This window comes from Panthera leo, chromosome C1, assembly GCF_018350215.1.
Source record: "Panthera leo isolate Ple1 chromosome C1, P.leo_Ple1_pat1.1, whole genome shotgun sequence".
Classification (NCBI taxonomy): domain Eukaryota; kingdom Metazoa; phylum Chordata; class Mammalia; order Carnivora; family Felidae; genus Panthera; species Panthera leo.
The window spans coordinates 209,426,043-209,447,262 of record NC_056686.1 but is presented as its reverse complement, the minus strand read 5'-3'; the positions used below and the strand labels follow the sequence as shown (position 1 = coordinate 209,447,262).

General features: G+C 44.1%; 2 protein-coding genes across 2 annotated transcripts; one reads left to right on the top strand and one right to left on the bottom strand.

The window, feature by feature from the left end:
- Positions 1-7,468: 7,468 nt before the first annotated feature.
- LOC122226088 (small cysteine and glycine repeat-containing protein 4-like) lies at positions 7,469-7,828 on the bottom strand. Its single transcript, XM_042948713.1, has one exon. It carries the CDS (start codon positions 7,826-7,828, stop codon positions 7,469-7,471), a length of 360 nt encoding a protein of 119 aa, XP_042804647.1.
- Positions 7,829-9,803: 1,975 nt separating this feature from the next.
- Positions 9,804-10,142, top strand: LOC122226087 (small cysteine and glycine repeat-containing protein 7-like). Its single transcript, XM_042948712.1, has one exon. The coding sequence runs from the start codon at positions 9,804-9,806 to the stop codon at positions 10,140-10,142; it is 339 nt and encodes a 112-aa protein (XP_042804646.1).
- Positions 10,143-21,220: the final 11,078 nt, after the last annotated feature.

The following is a 21,220-nucleotide window of genomic DNA, read 5'->3' as shown; positions in this document are numbered from 1 at the left end:
CAGACAAACTCAAAAAGAGTGGGATGGAGGGGAGGGCACGGGCGCGTATTAATTCATGACTAGCAGCTATCTGTGCGACGCAATCTATCTCTTGTATAAGGTACGATGCACACATACATACCATGATGATCCCACTTCAGTCATTTCCCCTGGAAGTAAATGGGATACAAGAGGCTAAGAGCAAAAAAAGGAAAACGAGGGATCTTCCATGGTAGTTATTACGGTTCGATTTAGAGTGCACACACATATTTCACAAGATACCTCATGCTCTTTTGAAGACAAAAGAACAGTAGCCACCCAACAGCGTTAACCATTCAAGATACTATTTTCCCCGCTAGAAAAACAGAGCCTAGGGAAACGGTTATAAGGGTGCATTACAGCCAATGATTAAACTTTGCCCTCTTCTAAATCTGGTGCACTCTACTCTCTTGTCTCTGCTGCCAAAAGGCCAGAAATGTTGGAGGATCACCTAGTGTCTCATTAACTCTTGTTTTGCATAATTATTATTTAAGCGGATTACCACTCTTTGCGCTATCTCTGCAGGCAGCTCTCCTCTCTGGACCAGAACTTATGGCGAGCATCACAAAAGTGCTCCAGCTCCAGCTCGTAATCTCAGCTGACATTCCTTCAAAGGCAAACCATTCCCAGTTCAAATATTAAATGAAACCTGGGGCGGGACTAGTCACCTTCAACTTTTAATAAGTGACTCCCGTTACCAAGTATTTCCCGGGCATAGGCTTTGAAAAAGAAAGGGAACACATGAGACACTGAACACAGGTAAGAACATGAGCCCTCCCCACCACCGCCACCAACCTAAGGCACAGAATAGAAACAGGAGTGAGGTCACCGACACCAGCCTTGATCTCCCTCACCGGGTGCTTCAGGCTAACCTTTCAATACCCTCTCCTGGACTCCAGCCAACTGGCCCTCATAAATTAGCATCATCCGGACATGCAGCATCCCTGCTCACACCTGAGAAAATGTAGGCATCTGTATCTGATGCTGGAAAAAGCTGACTGGCTATGGGATTTACTGAGTGGCCTCCTTTGTAAAGTTTAGACTCTGCAGAATGGAATTGGTATTCAGTGAATCCCAAACATGTCAAGGACTGTTCTTGTGATTACAGTCTTAACCAAAAAAACATCCAACAGAAAAGAGAGCTGCCCTGGAATGCAGAATATGCATTGACAATTTGATTGTGAAGATATACATGTAATAAGCTATTTTTTTAAACTAATAAAGCTTTATTTTTCATTATCAAAAAAAAAAAGTCCACCGAAAGAGTTATTACTGTCTGGGATGATGAAAAAGTATTTTTCTAACACTGTGCTCTTTTATTAGTTATGTACCACTTTACTCCACATACATATAGACACGAGATTTTTTTTTCAAGTACAGAAATAAGAACACAAGACTAACAAGGAAAGAAAAGTTTGAGTGAAGTCAAGAGTGAGTTTTATTCAGGGAAAGGACACCGTGAGGTCTTAAGAAATCTCAAATTGGGGGTTGATATCTCCAAAACAGTCTTTACAAAACAAGGATACAAAAACACATTATGGAGTCATAATTTGGGTTTTTGAAACTGGTCATGATATGGGAACACAAAGAGGTAGATGGTTAAACCTCTGATCTGATCTCAGAACAAGAGGCTGTGAGTCGTCTCGGGGGCGTTTGATCAAACCATTTATTTCCCTTATTTCAGTGGACCTAAAGACATGAACAGACACTTTTCCAAAGAAGCCATCCAGATGGCTAACAGACACATGAAAAGATGCTCAACATCACTCATCATCAGGGAAATACAAATCAAAACCACAATGAGATACCACCTCACACCTGTCAGGATGGTTAGAATTAACAACTCAGGAAACAACAGATGTTGATGAGGATGTGGAGAAAGGGGAGCCCTCATGCACTATTGGTGGGAATGCAAACTGGTGCAGCCACTCTGGAAAACGGTGTGGAGGTTCCTCAAAAATTTAAAAATAGAACTACCTTACAACCCAGCAATTGCACTACTCGGTATATATCCAAGTATACAAAACTGCTGATTCAAAGGGGCACATGCACCCCAATGTTTATAGCAGCGCTATCAACAATAGCCAAATTATGGAAAGAGTCCAAATTTCCAATGACTTATTTATGATCAATAAAGAAGATGTGGGATATATAGATATAGATATAGATATAGATATAGATATAGATATAGATAGATATAGATATAGATATAGAATGAAATCTTGCCATTTGCAACAATATGGATAGAACTAGAGTGTGTTTTACTAAGCGAAATAAGTCAGTCAGAGAAAGGTAAGTATTATGTTATTTCACTCCTGTGGAATTCAAGAAACAAAACAGATGAACATAGGGGAAGGGAAGGAAAAATAAAATATAAAAAGAGAGGAAGGTAAACCATAAGAGACTCTTAAATACAGAGAAAAAGACCGATGGTTGCTGGAGGGGTGTTGGGGGGGGGATGGGCTAAATGGGGGATGGGCATTAAGGAGGACACTTGTTGGGATGAGCACTGGGTGTTATATGAGAGTGGTGAATCACTAAATTCTGCTCCTAAAATCATATGACACTATATGTTAGCTAACTTTGATTTAAATTTTTAAAAAATGAATTGACAATACTCAAAAGTCATCGTTAGTAAACATGGCCTTGAGAGATGGCAAAGAGGGATGAGAGAAGAACAATTCTAAAATATATGAAAAAGATGTCTACTTTGAAGAAGAATAATCTACATGGATCCTCAAACCATAACATCTGAATCTCCACAAACAAGACAGGACTGTGAAAACCTACCTCTGCGGACAAGAGGAAAGGTCATGTATCACGGTGAGGTGAAGTTCTTCCCTTCCAACTTACCTGTCTCCCTTTGGCATTATGCACAACTCTGTGTTTGGAGGAATTATTGGGTCCATTTTTCACTGTTCATCAAAATAAGGTAGATGGAAGATGTGGAGAAATGTACATAAAGAAAGGTTTTTCAGGGGCACCTGGGTGGCTCAGTCAGTTAAGCGTCTGACTTCAGCTCAGGTCATGATCTCACGGTTCGTGAGTTCAAACCCCACATCGGGCTCTGTGCTGACAGCTCAGAGCCTGGAGCCTGTTTCGGATTCTGTGTCTCCCTCTGTCTCTTGGTCCCTCCCCCACTCACACTCTGTCTCCCTCTGTCTCTCAAAAATAAATAAATGCTAACAAAAAAAAAAATTTTTTTAAGAAAAAGAAAGGTTTTTCATAAAGTATGCATTTCTCCTGCAGGAGGAGAAATGCTCAGGGTGAGTCCGTAGGAACCAATCAGAAAAGCTAAAGTCTGGGAAGCTCCAGCAAGGAAAAGTAACGACCAACTTTTTTTTGGCTCAAGAGCCAAAGGCTTTGGTTCGGTTATTTTCTTGCTTGCTTATTTATATTCCACTCATTTCACAAAGGACTTAAGATGGTTTACAAAAAGCGCACAGAAAGATAAAGGTTGAAAACGTGTTGGCAAGAGAACACTAGAGCTGGGTGAGTTACACTAAGAGGAAAGATTAATACAGAAATCCAGACATGACGCAATCCTGCTGGCCACTGGAGTGGACAGAAAAGTTGACTCTAAGCTTCTTTCCAACAAAAGTCAGGCCAAGAGAGCTATAACACCCATTCAACGCTTTATCCATAGTGTGCTAAGTGCACACACAAGATACAGTACATATTGTATTTCAAGAGGTAATTAAGGGTAAATAAAGTCTTAAGGGTGGGGGTCTAATCCAATATGACTGGTGTTCCCCTTATTAGAAGAGAGGCACCAGGGATGCATCCACCCAGAGAAAGGGCCACGTGAGGACCCAACAAGAAGATCCCCATCTTCAAGTCAAGGAGAAAGGCCTCAGGGGGGAAACCAAACTTCCCCAAACTCCGATCTTGGGATCTTGGATGGATGTCCAGTCTTTACAACTGTAAGAAAAAAAATTGCAGTTATTCAAGCCATCCAACCTGTGGTAGTTTACTATGGCAGCCTGAGGATCCATCATATAGAATGCTACTCTTAGCAAATGATATCCTTACAAGAAAGAAGTTAAAATGTGGTTGAGTATGTTTTACAACATTTCTTAGTAATTGACCCTTGAAAGGTATCTAATGTAAAAACTAAATATATAAAGACTAATATCAAAACTAAAACACATAGATTTTTCTTTATCACAGGAGGGTTAGTTAAGTATCATCTGGTTTTTGTTTCATTAGTCTAGCAAATATAGAAGAGAAATCATTGCTTGAATCAGTTGAAAATATAAGAGAGATTTAGGCACCGGGCTAATTGTTTAGGCACCGTTACTTAAGGGTCTTCCCAAGGGTTAAAGACAGTCTCGTGTTGAGAGAAAATGAATCACAGAATAAAACAAAAAGTCAGTAAGACTGTGTTTTAACTTCAGGCATCTTTATCAAACAGGTCATTCAACATCTAACAGCAAAGAGAACCAGAAGTCAGGTCCGAAGAAAAAATTAAGGTAGACCCCATCTTACCATCGAAAGACAAGTCAACCATCACTGTGCACCTGTTCATCCTTCCCAGCACCCTCCTATCCTTCTCACTGATGCTCGCCTTCTTCCTCCCCAGGCAGCCAACACACAATTCCAGAACATTCCATATGCTAGTATATGCTGAAGATCCTTATGTCTTTGCTTCAGTTGTCTTGAAATGACCAAAAGTCTTTCGGATGCTAACACTTTAACCTGTGCTAACCTGGGTCATAGAAGCCACAGTGGGAAAGTAAACACAAGAGCAAAAGGGTCACGGTTGATCCAAAGATCAGGAAGGAACAGACAGAAGAACTTGGAAGCAAGCCTTTACAGAAACAACTATACTTCAGAACAGATCTTCACAAATCACTAGGTTTTACGAATGAATGAAGAAAATAATCATGCGGTAAGTCGTAAAATCATAAAATCATAAATAATCATGTGGTAAGTCATGTGTGTAAATATAGGTATGTAAATATTGTGTATAACATATATACCATATCTATAACCTGATGTGTATATAAGAACATAGGTATAACCTATGTAAATAACATATATAATAAAAACAATGATAAATATAAATAACATGTAAATGTATAAACACACAGGTTATATACATATATTATGATTAGTGTCTACTGATTCTAATCATATTATAAGCAAACTGCGAGCCAAGCCTCGTGATCCATACAAAGCGTGTTTTCAGTCGGCAATCTGAACCCAAATTTTCCTCTTAGAAATGAATGCAAAACATCAAGATTAGATGAGTAGACCAAGAAGACAATTTTTTCAGGTCTGGATCTTTTTAGGTTAGCAAATCAAGCAGACCTGCCGCTTCTCAAAATACCCATGCCAAGGGAGTAGATTAAATACACTGTGAAGAGAATCAGGCCGATTTATAAGAGAATTTAATGTGTCATTTATTGGACGGCTTTTTTATGCTGTTATCAATTCCCTTTAACTCCACACCTTACAGAGTGAGACAAACAACCTTAACGGAAATGGTCAGTTCCTCACCCATTTGTTGACCATATTTAACATAAATTTAAAAACAGGCGGTCATGTACGGTATCCCAAATCTCTCAGAAAAGAACAGAAGTCACTATGCATTATTGTTACCTCATGGTATTATCCCAGGCAGTCACAGCAAAAGACCATAGACTCACTGGCTTGAACAACAAAGATTTATTTTCTCACGGTTCTGGAGGCTGGAAAGTCTGAGACCGGGTTGTGTGGGTGGGTTCTGGTGAAAGCTCTATTTTGGACTGCAAACGACTACCTTCTTGCTGTGCCCTCACGTGGCAGAGAGAGACAGAGAACGCTGGGGTCTCCTCCTCTTCTTGTAAGGGAACGAATCCCATCCTGAGGTCACACCCTCGGGACCTTGTCTGAACCTAATTACCTCCCAAAGATGCCATCTCCAAATGCCATCACATCCGGAGCTCTGGCTTCAACACAGGGATGGGGGGCGCATAACTCAGTCCATAGCAACCACCACTGGTGTCTTGCCGACTTGGGGACTGTAGACATGGTCCTCACTTGTCGGGTTTTGTATCATGCTTTCAATCCCCCCACTTGCTGTTCCCATTCTGCCATTGTATTAGGTCCTCGTTGTTTTCCCCAATATCACCGAGGTAGCTTCCGTTCTCTCTACCAACCAGTTAACTCTATGTTGCAGTCAAACATCCCCTCTTAAAAACCACCAGCCTGTAGCATTTGTGGCACGCCCGAGCTCCACCAGCAACATCCGTGAGCTTTCAGCAGGTTACTTAACCTCTCTTGGCTGTTTCCCTTCTGTGCAATGGACATAATAATAGGGGGTCCTTCAAAACACGTAAGTTCTTAGAAGAATTCCTGGCTTGTAAGGGCAGTGTGAATGCTAGTCTTGTCATTGGTTATTTCCAAATACAGTCACATACTCTGTACTCGGGACACACTCAACGACTTACTAGTTCCCATATATGTCTTCAACTTTCCAATCCTTCCTCTTTTTTTTTTTTTTTTTTTTTTTTGCCCTTCTGCTTGAAATATCTGTCCCTGATCACTTCCACCTGTCAAAACCTCACTAATTCTTTAAAACACGCCCCCAAATGGCATCTCGAAGCTTTTCCGGTCCTTTACACTCATTCCCCATCCAACCCTCTGGACCCTCTCCTGCCACAACACACTACATCATGGCCTCTTGACTTGTTTATTATTCTGCCTTGTGTTGCTGGTTATTTGTGTATGACTAGATTGCCATCGCATAAGGGCATAATTATTTTTGTGCCCTTGATGGCCCCAGTCCATGGAGGAACATAATCAACGTTAGCTCAACGAAAATAACCCCAAGGATAAAACAAGATAAAACAATAACAACTGGTCAGAGTTTGTTTTCGCCTTTTATTAAGTGATTTTTAGGCAAACATCTAGAAAGCTTCTATGGCCACAGAAAGGACACACCATTTATAGTAAATACAAAAAGGCTCAAAGTCTAGATAGAAAAATAGTGTAAAGAAGAAAGCCAAGTAGAAGTCACGATTGCTGAGCTCAATCATCAAGGTGTTCTCCATCCTTTTTCTTGGATGACATTGTAGAAAATGTCCACGTGACTGTCTTTTTAAGTTTATTTATTATTTATTCTGAGAGAGAGAGAGAGAGAGAGAGAGAGAGGATGAATCCCAACCAAACTCCACACCGTCAGTACAGCGTCTGATGCCGGGCTTGAACTCACAAAACTGTGAGATCATGACCTGAGCTGAAGTCGGACTGAGCCACCCAGGTGCCCCCTCCATGTGGCTATTTTTAAAACGGCAAAAGCTACCTCAACTCAGAGCATGAGAGCCGAGGGGGAAAGAACCAGAAAGTCCAGGATGCAGGGAGACAGCAGGAGCAGACAGGTGGGATGGAGGGAAGCCTTAGCCATGGGGACCAGCAGACGCCCCTCCCCCCGCCCCCCAGCACCTGCACCCCGCCCACCGCCCACCTAGCTGCAGCACTGCTTCTTGCAACAGCACTTCTGCTGACAACAGCACTTCTGCTGGCAGCAGCCCTTCCCGCAGCCACACGAGCCGCAGCCACACGAGCGGCGGCAGCAGCAGACCACGGGGACGCTGCAGCAGCCCCCGCAGCAGCCGCAGCAGCAGGGACAGCAGCTGGAGCAGCAGCCCACCCGGTAGCACCGGCAGGTGGTGCAGCTGCCGCAGCCGCCGCCGCAACCGCCCCCACAGCCGCCACCGCAGCCGCCGCCGCAGCCACCGCAGCCACTACCGCAGCCACCGCAGCCACCGCAGCCGCCGCCGCAGCCGCCGCAGCCACCGCAACTTCCACAGCCACAGCACCCCATGGTGTCGGCAGAGAGGACTCAGGAGAGGGGAGGAGGGAGACTCGGGAGGTGAGGGAGGTCTGGTGCCGCCTCCTGCTGGGGGAGGGGTTTATATATCAATACCCCTCCCCCTCATTTTTTAGCCCAGTTTCCATGGAAGGACATCACAAGACGTTTTCTTTACTTCCTTCCTGAGGTCCTTTGCCACATAACACTGCTATTTTTAGCACAGCAGCCTCCTTAGTAAACTTTGAGTTTTCTGTTATGAATGAAATGGCTGTGTGTTGCCTCTTGAGTCCACAACTAGAAAAATGATAGCCACGCTGTAGGAAAGAAGTCGTTCCAGGTCCCCGACCATGATGCCTGTATGACAGACAGGAGCCATCGGAGACCTTTCTGGAGGCTCCCTGCACACAGCAGGGCTTCTCCGGGATGCCCAGCCACCAAAATGGAGGGCGGGAACGGTCCTCACGTCCTCCTGGTTGATGAGAAGCAGATCATGGGAGGGCATTTTAAGTAAGCTTATAAAAGAGGTGTCACTTATAAATCCAGGGACACCAACATTCTGGGGGAAGTGCAGGCCTGCCAAAGGCAAAGCCGGGCTGTGTCTGATCCAGAAGCCACAGCATAAGCCCCAAGACAGACCGTGGCAGTTTCCTCCTCTGTGCCCCCTCTGGAGTGGCTGGACTAGCCAGGCAGGCCTCAGTCCTCAAGTCAGTCCAGCAAGAACACGCCTCTGTGGATGCCTCATCACATTCACAGGCTCTCTGGAATCAGAGAATGAGCCGGACAGAGACCAGTCATTTCAAATCAACATTCCCAGGCCCCGGTGGGTCTGAAACAGGGGACTGAACGCAGGTCCTCAACCAGAGAGGTGCAAGAGAAAGCCAGCCACCCGATGAAACCTTTCTTATTTTTGTTTGCTCAATTTTTTTAGTTGTTTTATTTTTTGTTTTATTTCTTTTAATGTTTACTTATTTTTTAGAGAGAGAGAGAGACAGGAGGGGCACAGAAAAGAGAGACAGAGTGTGAGCGGGGGACGGGCAGAGAGAGGGAGACACAGAATCTGAAACAGGCTCCAGGCTCTGAGCTGTCAGCACAGAGCCTGACGCGGGGCTCGAACTCACAAACCGTGAGATCATGACCTGAGCAGAAGTCCTAGGCGTAACCGACTGAGCCACCCAGGCGCCCCTGTTTTCTCAATTATTTAACAGACAAACTACAGTAGAAATTTCTCTTGACAGATGATTTAGGAGTAGGCTGTGCACAATTCTGTCTTTAGCATCTGACGTTAGACAAGTTAAAAAGAAATGTGTTAATGAACAAGCAATTCTTGCAAACAAAAACAAACAAAAAATCTTCGGGAGCCGGGGAAAGCATATCCGTGTTTTCAGGTGAGATAGAATGCATTTACGGACACTTACTTTTTCTCTTTTCACTCTGGTTTTCACTTATTCTTTCAAAAGATTTTGTTTTGTTTTGTTTTGTTTTGTTTGCAATGGGGGGGAGGGGGTCATGAATCCCAGTAGAGAGAAAAATAATGTTTTGTTGTTGTTGTTGTTTTTAACCCGGATAACCAAGAAGTATATACAGAAACACAGGACTTTTATTTGCCTCTTGACTCAGACTCCCATGTTAAAAAAAAAAAAAAAAAAAAAAAAAAAAAAAAAAAAAGATTGCTCCTAAATATTTCAGGCATTTATATGCATTTATGTTTTCAAGGGCGCACACCTCTTGGACGTGTGTTCTAATCCAAATATAGGTTTCAGAGAGAAGTCAAAGTTAAAATTAGCAAGGTGAACTGGCCAAGACTCCAATAAGGAAGGGTGTGAGAGGCCTCATGAGGTGTTTACGAGGAAGAGGGGTAAACAATAAGGCAGGGGCTTAGCTTGTGGGGTTGGTATATAAGCCCCTCCCCCAGCAGGAGGCGGCACCAGACCTCCCTCACCTCCCGAGTCTCCCTCCTCCCCTCTCCTGAGTCCTCTCTGCCGACACCATGGGGTGCTGTGGCTGTGGAAGTTGCGGTGGCTGCGGCGGCGGCTGCGGTGGCTGCGGTAGTGGCTGCGGTGGCTGCGGTGGTGGCTGCGGCGGCTGCGGCGGCGGCTGCGGCGGCGGCTGCGGCAGCTGCACCACCTGCCGGTGCTACCGGGTGGGCTGCTGCTCCAGCTGCTGTCCCTGCTGCTGCGGCTGCTGCGGGGGCTGCTGCAGCGTCCCCGTGGTCTGCTGCTGCCGCCGCTCGTGTGGCTGCGGCTCGTGTGGCTGCGGGAAGGGCTGCTGCCAGCAGAAGTGCTGTTGTCAGCAGAAGTGCTGTTGCAAGAAGCAGTGCTGCAGCTAGGCGGGCGGTGGGCGGGGTGCAGGTGCTGGGGGGCGGGGAGAAGGGCGTCTGCTGGTCCCCATGGCTAAGGCTTCCCTCCATCCCACCTGCCTGCTCCCCTGTCTCCTTGTCACTTGAACTCCCTGGGATTTTTCTCTTCGGTTAAGTATCTCATACTCTGAAACGTCCGTGAGGCTTCACCCTTGGAGAGCAAGAGCCAGACCCTCCCGTACAAGGCCGTCCGGTGGGGAAAAACGGAGAACATCTTGATCATTCCTCTGCATAGCTCTGGCGGTTTGGCTGACCCCGGAGGGGCAGTCCTGGCACCGACCCCCAGGCAGGAGCCGTGGGGGGCAGACTCCGTCACCCGGTCCCTGTCTGCTGCTCCCCGGGCTACCTGCCCTGCTGCGTGAGCTTGATCGCTTTGGGCTCTGTGTTGGGACCTTGCCTGTGCGTCTTCTCTTTTTGCTTCAGGTGGCTCAAGACTTCACACCTCAGAAGTGTCTAAACCCGAAGGAATAATTAAACTAAAAGACGTGAGCCCCTGCCAGCCCCGGAAGAGCAGCCTGCAGCCGCCCTGAGCTCAGACCAGTAAGACCATTTCATTCCGTGTTCATTGCCTTCCCCGGTCAATGTCTGCCTTTGCCGTGTCTAAGTGCGATGGATTGCCCACTTCTCAGTTGCCACCTTGTATTTCTGCTTATTACACGGCAACCTTCTAAATGTCTAATAAACTATACTAGGTCGTCCTTAAAATATTGACTCCCAAAAGCCTCTTATTTGGTGGTTACCTCTCTGGGAGGATGAACAGGCCGTGTTGAGCAGGGAGAAAAGAGCGCCCCCAGCGCCCCCCCCACCCCCCCGCCGGGTTGCCTGCATTTATTGTGAACACCAATTATGCCTGTAATGAAAGGCCTACATTAATCAACACTAGATTCTTCAATATTTTATCAGTCTCACATCTATATTGTAACTTGTAATATGTTCGTGTTTTTCAAGAAGGTCTTAAGTAGACTGACAATAATAGCTAAGCACACACAAGGCTCGATAGAATCCACCCTGGGCGCTAGAATTTCTGTCATTGCCATCCATGCATATTCCTTCCAAGGTAACATAACTTCACGAACATATAGATTTCATATGCAGTTTGAATTTGATGTGGGAATGGTGTCTTTTCCACAACTGGATTTCCTCAACTGAATGAAAAATTCTAGTTCAGTTACAAAAGATTAATTCCACAGATTTATAGCGAGGTCAAGGTCTGCCTACAACCTCAGTAATCCCTTACAAGAGAACGTAATACCACTCCTCAATTTAGAACTTTATTTTCACATTGAATGCACGCAAATCAGCCTTTTGAGCTTTGCAGCTTTGAGGTAAAGGCTGTCATCCCATTTGCAGAAAGGATTTTCCATAGAGGATATCACACACACACACACACACACACACACACACCACCACCACCACCACCACATTTCCATTAAATAAGCATGGATAGGGATAACTAGGAAGTTTATCCTGCAAAAATCTCTTGAACAGTTTTTGTCTAGTCCCCACTAGCTATTTTCGCAAACGAGTAGCAGCCTGTCGGCATGGGCATGGAAAAGATGTCCTTTTTCTCCAATATTGATGAGAGTTCTAAATGGCACTATTTCTCAGGGCAGCAATCTAACAATCTGCACGTTTTTTTTAAAGTGCATGCCTTTGGGGGCGCCTGGGTGGCTCAGTCGGTTAAGCGGCCGACTTCGGCTCAGGTCATGATCTTGCGGTCCGTGAGTTCGAGCCCCACGTCGGGCTCTGTGCTGACAGCTCAGAGCCTGGAGCCTGTTTTGGATTCTGTGTCTCCCTCTCTCTGACCCTCCCCCGTTCATGCTCTGTCTCTCTCTGTCTCAAAAATAAATAAACGTTAAAAAAAAAAAATTTAAAGCGCATGCCTTTGAACTCAGAAATCTCATGTCCTGGGCAAAAATGTATTATTGGTAAGTCTATTCGTTGCAGCATAAAGACTAGGGAAAAACTAAATGTCTGCTATCGAGGTCACATTAAATGTTGTCTCTCTACATCAGAATACTGCGCAGCAGTCAAAAAAGAGAGCGAGATCCAAATAATAAAAATAAATAAATAAAAAGGGGCACCTGGGTGATTCAGTTGGTTAAGCATCCAACTCTTGATTTTGCCTCAGGTCATGATCTCACGGTTCATGACATCAAGACCCGCGTTGGGCCCTGCGCTGACAGCATGGAGCCTGCTTGGGATTCTCTCCCTCTCTCTCTGCCTCTCCCCCATCCACTCCCTCTCCCTCCCTCTCCCTCTCTCTCTCAAAAATAAAATTTAAAAAAAATTAAAAAAAAAAAAAGAGTGAGATCCCTGTGAACTTAGAAGGGAATATCTGAAAGCTCAACAAGATCATTTGTGTAAATAGAAACCTACCCCCAAAATTATAACACACAGTCAAGCGAAAGGTATTATCAGCAAGTGTGCATGAGTGGGGTGCCCATGGGGGTACAAAAGAGTTTAGGAAGAAAGACTTAACTGATGGAAATCCCACAGGCTTGTAGATGGCAAAGGCACCACCAAGCACTATAGTGTTCTTGTGACATCACCCCCGAGAAGTATTAAAGCCCCGGGGAGCGTTCATAGTCAGGGAGAGCAGTGCTCTGAATTCTTGTGCTTCTGCGGTCTCACTGTGTCTCTTCAATTGCACACAGCAGCTCTGGACCTGAGGCTGAGGGAGTCCAGGCAAAATAGTGGCCATGACTGTGACAGTGACTGCCTTCATTGCTGTGCAAGGTGCAGGTGTCTGACCTCAAATTGGCCAGAATGTTCAATGTCTCAGGTTGGGCTGAGAGTAAAGCCATTTGGGAAAAAATCAGGGAATTCCTCAGAGTCAAGTTATGGGTTTCATTAAGTAATTCATCCAAAGCTTGTTCTCTGCAGGTTTTCGAATTCCTGGAGGTCCTTCTTTAGTCCGAGAATTAGACCTACACTGTCCTTCAGATTTCTAAGGAAACACACCCAAATGAGAGGAACTTGTTCCCAAACACACTCACAACAGAGGTGAAGATCGTTGCATTCTTCGCTGGTTAAGAGCACTTTGCCAAATTTGTGAGGAAGTGCCACATAAAGGCATGAATTGCTGCCCTAACTTATGAGTCCCCCTGCTGTGACTTCAGATCATGGAAACTGACATGAAACATTCAGGGAGAAAAATGAAAATAGAGTGGTAATTCTCCCCTTCTTTTAAAAATATTTTCTATTTGGGGCGCCTGGGTGGCTCAGTCGGATAGGCGTCTGATTTTGGCTCAGGTCATGATCTTGAGGTCTGTGAGTTCGAGCCCCACATCGGGCTCTGTGCTGACAGCTCGGAGCCTGGAGCCTGCTTCAGATTCTGTGTCTCCCCCTCTCTCTGACCCTCCCCCGTTCATGCTCTGTCTCTCTCTGTCTCAAAAATAAATAAAGTTTAAAAAAATATTTTTAATATTTTCTATGAATTCAAAATAATGTGAATTCATTATAAACAATTTCAAAACACAGAAAATTACAAGGGCGAAAGTTAACATTGCTTATAATAACCACTTTTACCATTTTGTTTTATTTCCTTCCATTGTTTTCCTATTCTTTTTTTTCCCAATATTTTTATTTTGGAGAATTACAAACCTACAGGAAATTGTGAAAATATTGCAAGATCCTATACACCACTCATTGAAGTTCACCCATGGTTAACATTTTGCCAGTCTTAGCTTTATCTGTCCCTCTCATTTGAGAGCAAGTTGCAAATATGAAACTTCACCCTTAAAAATATTGGCATGCATTGGCCAAAAGGGATATTCTCCTAAAAACAATGACACAATTTTCAAACTTAAGAAACTTAATAGTGATACATGCTACTATGTAATATACAATCTTCAATTTCTCCATCCCAAGGATGCTTTGTAATTTATATATTCACTTTATTCCTTTCACTTTATTCAAGCCTAGCATGGAGCCTGACTCGAGGCTCGATCTCATGACTGCAAGATCATGACCTGACCCGAAATCAAGAGTTGGATACTCAACCAGCTGAGCTACCCAGGCACGCCTTTATTGACATTTTTAATAATTTTTCAACCTGGGTCTAATCACAGATGTATCTTATGTAATTTAAATTGGCCTCCGACATTTTATTTTTCTCCTGGCAAAGTTGTTTTTGCAAAATCACCTTTAAAATGAATTTGTGTGTTTGTTCCCTCATGATCAAATTCAAGTTAGGCATATTTGCAGAAGTACTACACAGGTGATTTTTTTTTTTTCCTCAGAACTTGGCATTGAGAAGTATGCAATGTCAGTTTACCCCTACTGGTAATGTGATCGACTAATTAGTATTATGCCCACCAGTTTCATCCACTGTTAATCTACTCTTTCCCTTTTAATAACCACGGTGCTATCTTCTGTGTATTTATATGACAAAATGAAGATTATTACAAAATATAGACTTTATTCTGATTTTTAATGTAATATTTAATTATATATAATTATCCTTATATTAAGTATTTGCTGGGGCTCCTGGACAGCATTTACACATTTAAATGTCTGCCAACAATTCAAAATAAACAAAGTCTCCATTTTTTTTTTAAGCTGGGAAACTGTATGTGCTCATCTGACAGACAAAAGATAAATATCTTCATATGTAAACAGTTCTTACAAACCCATATGGAAAAAAATGTACAAAGGGCAAATCAGTATTTAAAAAAAAAAAAACATAAACCAAGTCTCCTTGAAAACTGGGTTGTTCCTGGTTTGGGTCATAAGATAGACAAGATGAGCCCCAGCCCTCTTGTCATTCTAGAAAACAGGAAGCTACAAAACGTAGCGGAGTCGTATTGAGAAGACAATCTGAACATCAGAAACAACAATAGCTGCAAAGTACAGAGACACATTCAATATTTTTAAATACATGAGCTCATAGTAATACCAAAAAGAAATAAAAAACCTCATTAGTCATCTTTGGAAGAGGCCAGAAAATTAGCACATTATTTTGAAACTCATTTTTAAAAATGGTGGGAGGGAGAATCAGACATTTGTTCTGCCTTTTTCGAAATAAAACGTACCTCACAGTAGCCAAAGAGGAGAGAAGAGGACATTTCTCTCTGCAGACGGAGTCCAGGTAATACAGAGGAAGGAAAATCCAGCCCTAATGAATTCATGGATGTAGGTAGTGACTAATCATGGATCCCAACGTCACACAAGTGAGACAAATAGATGCCTCTTGATGGAAGAACACAACACCGCCTATGAAGCAGGCTTGTCCAAAACTAGACACTGAATCGTGGCAGGTGGATCTGATTACTGGAAATCCAGGGTGTTAAATGATTCCACGGGGGTGCAGTCTCCAAAACTCAGTCACCCAAAATTAATGCTACACTGAAGACAAGTGGCAAGAAGGTGGACAGGGCTTCAAGGGGAGCTGCAGACTAGAATAGACACTATAGGGGCACCTGGGAGACCCAGTCGGTTAAGTGTCTGACTTTGGCTCAGGTCAGGATCTCACGGTTCGTGAGTTTGAGCCCCGCCCCCCCCCCCCCCCCGCCACGTCGGGCTCTGTGCTGACAGCTCAGAGCCTGGAGCCTGTTTCAGATTCTGTGTCTCCCTCTCTCTCTCTCTGTCCGTCCCGTACTTGTGCTCTGTCTCAGTCTCTCTGTCTCTCAAAAATAAATAAACATTAAAAAAAGAAAAAAAAAAAAGAAAGAAAGAATACATTGTATGGGCCCTTCAGTCAGTTGCAGGGATACGTGAGTCTTATCAGAACCCTAATTAGATAACTGTTTTTAGAGTAAGATATATGTGTGAAAATTTGAGCATGGCTACTTACTAGAAGTTAATTAAAAATTACTGTTAATTGTTAAGCATAACAATGGTATTGTAGTTATACTTTAATTCTTACAAATAGGCTTCAAAATAATTGGCTCAGAATACATCGTTGAAGCTGGATACATGGGAGCTCATTATATATATTTGCATCCATAATATAAAACACATTTTTTCTTACAATGAACTTCACTAATAATTAAGAAAAACATGAATTTTTCTCATCTGTTATATTAACAAAGCATTGTTTTAATCATGTCTAGTGCTGGTTGCAGAGTATAAGGAAAGCATCACGCACAGTGGATGGGAACAACTGATGAACATTTTATAGAGAGCAATTTTGTAACTTTCATCAGCAAAACGGGGATAACGTTTGATCTAGCAAATTCCACCTTTAAGAAGTTGCTCCAAGGAAATATCAGAAGAGAGAAAGGATGCAATGCACAGCTAACATTTAATAAGCTCTTACTTTTTTGTGTTGGGCACTGATTCCTTTAATCTGCAGAATAACCATTTTGGTTAGGTTTATTATTATTATTATTATTATTATTATCATCATTTTAGAAATCAGGAGACCAAAAAGGTGAAGTCACTGCAGAACTAGTAACTTTAGAAAGGGGATTTGAACCCTGGGATTTGAACCAATGCCTGGGTGGGTTATGTTGGACATTCATTACAGCATCGCTTATAATAGCAAAATATTAGAAACCATCTACAGTTGAAAACCAGATTCTTGATCTTCCTACCAGTACCCCCCCCCCGCCCCGACCACCAAAAAAAAAATGCTTTTCTCACAGATACACCCTTCCCGGTTAATCCTCTCCAGCATGACTTCATCCTTCCTGTGACCCAGGCCAAAGAGACATTGGCACCCCTTGACTCCTATCTTGTTCACATGTCCTGCGCTAGATTGATCAGCGAAATGGGTGGCATCATCGGAATCCAACCCGCTCACCACCTGCACCCCTCCCCCAAAGGTCTGGGCCCCATCGCCACCCCCAGCAAGAGTTCTTCAGACTCAGGGTAGAGCTGCCCCCATCCAGCCTCTCCCCATAGTCAGCTCTCAAGGTACAGTTTACAGTAATCCTTCTGCAGTGAAAAGGCGGTTGATCTCATCTCTAACTCGTACCCTCCCCAGGTTGCCCAGGACACTCAGCGTCAAGGCTGACGTTTGCAGTGACCGAAACTAACATGGGGAGCTACAATCTCCTCATCACCTTGCTGAACTCTTGCTCCCAGCACCCTCATCTGTTACAGTCCCACGGTCCACAATGCTCTTGACTTTTTACCACTGGATGTTTCACTCCTTGTCTGTGCTCAAATGTCACCCATACTCTCCATGAGTCCTATTTGAATCACTCAATTTAAAATCGAAATCCTGGGGCACCTGGGTGGCTCAGTCAGCTGAGTGTCTAACTCTTGATGTTGGCTCAGGTGGTGATGGCTATGGGATCGAGACCCTAGTCAGGCTCCTCGCTGGGCATGGAACCTGCTTTAAATTCTCTCTCTCCTCTCTGTCCCTCCCCCATTCTCCTTCTCCCTCTTTTTCTCTTTCTCAAAATAAATAAACTTTTAAAAATATATATTTTAAAAATAATATGGATGCAAAAAAATAAACAACTTTTAAAAATATATATAAAAAAATAAAATCGAAATCCTCCTCACCCTCCCTGAAATCCAAATCTCTCCTATACTGCTCTTTTTCCCCCATGATACTATATTTTAATACAGTACTTTATTTTTTAAGGCCTTTCAAAGCCCAGAAAACAATGAGCCATAATCTCTGATTCATAATACACTCTAAGCATAGTCTTCTTTATTTAATTTGCTAATTATTTTAGTAATATAACGGGACAAAGCCTTGACATCCTAGTCTAACTAAAAGTCGCCATCCCAACCCTTCTAAAACTAAAACTAACCCATCCTAACTGAAAGGTCGCCATCCCAACCCTTCTTTCTGCACCCCTGCACCCAAAGTAGTCATTACTCTAAAGTCTGTGCTATTTCTTTGCTTTTCTTTGGACGTGGATTTCTTACATCTATATGCATTCTTTTATGTCAACATACTAAGATTCATTTGTTCATCTACTCTCTGGATGATGGAAATTTCCATTGTTTCCAGGGTTTTCTTTTTTATTTTTTTATTTTATTTTAGAGAGAGAACATGCATGAGAGGGGCAGAGGGGCAGAAGGAGAGAGAGTAAACCTTGTGAAAATAAATGAAGACCGAAGAGAATAGACAAAGGTTATTTATGTATTCGGAGCTCACTACGGCAAAGGGGTCGGCCACTGTCTCTTGCGTTTGGGCAGAGGCTTGAATGTGGGAGAGATTTATAGTGGAAAAGGAGAGGTCTCAGGTGTGCCCTGCTGGGACCCTGTGACCTGGGGAAGATGGACACAGACTAGAAGCGGGGCACCCGATGTTACTGGTTGGGGGGGGGGGGGATGCATACGTGGCTCTCCATGGTTAGTCCTAAGCTGGAAGCAGGGATGAAAATTTGGGAAGCTGGCAGTTACTGATCAGGTCCTGACCGTTTGGGGTAGACTACAGGAGTTATCATCTGGCTTCCTGGATTGTTTGCTGTAGATAGTGGTCAGACTATGTAAGTCTGACTCGTGGGTAGTACATTGGCTGCCTCAGCAGCTTCCTTAGATCAAGGTTGGTTTCCTGGCTGGTTGCTGCCCATTATGGGTGAGAGTTTTGTTTTATATCTGGTTTGGCCATTGGCCATTTGTACGTGTAGTCTTTAACCTCTAACATATCAGATAATGTACGTATTCATTAAGGATATAGTCCCACTCCCACAATGAGCATAATAGTTCTAGGACAATAAGAATTTTTATCTGCTTTGTTCATTGAAGTACTCTCGGTCCCTAGAACAGCGTCTAGCTGCTCAGGTCATGGGTTCAAGCCCTACATCGGGCTCTGCGTGGTCAGTGCGGAGCCTGCTCAGGATTCTCTTTCTCTCCCATTCTCTCAGCCCCTCCCATGTTCGTGCTCTCTTTCTCTCTCAAAATTAATAAATAAACTTTAAAAGAAAAAAAGAAAAAACTATTTAAAAAAAAAAACAGACTTGGGCCAGGCAAGAAGTGCCCATTTCTTTTTTTTTTTTGTAAGTTTATTTTTATTTATTATGAGAGAGAGATAGGGAGCAAGCAGGAGGTGGTGGGCAGAGAGAAAGGGAGAGAGACAGAATCCCAAGTGGGCTCCACACTGTCAGCGCAGGGCCCGATGCGGGGCTTGAACTTACTAACGTGCCATCACAACCTGAGCCAAGGTCAAGAGTCAGACGCTTAACTGATTGAGCCATCCAACTGCCCTAAGAAGTGCCGATTTCTGCTCGAGTCTTTTTCTTTTTAATTTTTTTAATGTTTATTTTTATTTTTGAGAGACAGACAGAGAGAGACAGACAGACAGACAGACAGACAGACAGAGTATGAGCAGGGGAGGGGCAGAGAGAGAGACTGAGACACAGAATCCAAAGCAGGCTCCAGGCTCTGAGCTGTCAGCACAGAGCCCGACGTGGGGCTCAAACCCACAAACAGTGAGATCATGACCTGAGCCAAAGTCAGACGCTTAACCGACTGAACCACCCAGGCGCCCCTCAAGGCATATTTGAAAGCTACTGACATGACCCATATTGCACGTTCCATATGGTCTGGTAGAGAATGTGCAATATGCTGGCTGTATTCCCAGCCTTATTCCTGTCCTAAATCACAGACCAAATAATGGCACAAAATAGTCCACTATAGAACCTCCTAGCAAGGAACATCATACGTGTCAGGAGCTGAATGCGACTTCATTATTGAGAAATAATTTTTTTCACCAAGTCTCAGGCAACTATATCACTTTGAAAAACTACATGAGAAAATACTTTGGAAAGATACAACAGTGTGGTTGGGGTTCTTAACCTCGGCACTGCCGATATTTTCAGCCAGACAGCTCCTAGTTGTGGGGGGATGTCCTATGCATTGGCCTCTGGGCCTCAGCTAGCTGGTTGTGACAACCTCTCTCCCAGCTATGACAACCCAGCTGTCTCCAGACATTGCCAGATGTCCCCCAGGGGGCAGAATCGCCACCCCCTCCTTGAGATCCAGAGGCCCCACATCAGAGCACTCTGGCAAAGGATGCATGTTTCGAAATAGCCCCTTGAAGGCTGCAAAAGTGTTTTGCACGGAATCCTTCTTTCCTTTTATGTGTTTGGAGAGAACCCCTGGGACATATGATCGTGAAGGAGTGGAGTACGCGGGGTGGCTGGTGAATGAGTCCAGGAGGGCCTGGCCCACTCTTACACAGCCCTGCCACCATGCTGATGAGGACTCAGTGCTCCAGAAATGCTGTTGGAGTGAATTGATTTGTGCTCTGATTTGTGCTCTCATCAGTTTCTTTTCTGTCAAATACCACAGGGAGGCAGCAGTAGGAACACCACAGCAAAGTCTAGTGATGCCAACAAAACGAAATTCCAGCCCCTTCTTAAAAGTGAAACAGAAAGAGCACCGGACTTCAACTCAGGTCACGATCTCATGGTTCGTGAATTCAAGCCCTACATCGGGCTCTGTGCTGACAGCTCGGACCCTGCTTGGGATTCTCTCTCTCTCTCTCAAAATAAGCAAATAAACTTTAAACAATAAATGAAGTAGAAAGAGCAAAGCACACACACACTCACACACATACACGAAAGCCACAGGACCTATCTCGTTTTAGCACAACCCACCATTCCATCTTTCATCCCCATGGCGGGGCCGGGGGGGGGGGGGGGGAGAGAAAAGGAATATGGAGAAATGCCAGAGATGCCTGGTGAGGGGAAGGGGCGGGTGCCATGGTTGGACCAGCAGGCTTGCCTTCTGACTCCTGGCTGCACGAACGCTGCTAAAAAGGGGCCTGGGGACATAAACTTTTTATACCATTGTGCCCCAGGGAACCCAAAATGGCTTCCACGAGGCCTAAGTTGCAAGGAATCGAAAGGCAATGCTCCGGGAAAGACGCTGTAAAAACGGAGCTGGAGAATGCCGGGGACAGATCTGACATCTTGTTACTTTGGCCCAGGCCGTACCCCGGCCCTCTTTCCCCCTCAGTTCCTGTTGCTGACAGATGGGACAGGAAGACCCCATCTTTTTCAAGGTCTGTCACTTCCTCTTCAGTTTCTTTTTGGAAGCCTCTAGGATGACTCTTCTTCGGCCCACGTTATTTTGTCCGATCACATCTGTCTTCGTTTGGGTTGCTCTAACTAAATACTGTAGACCGGGTGACTCGG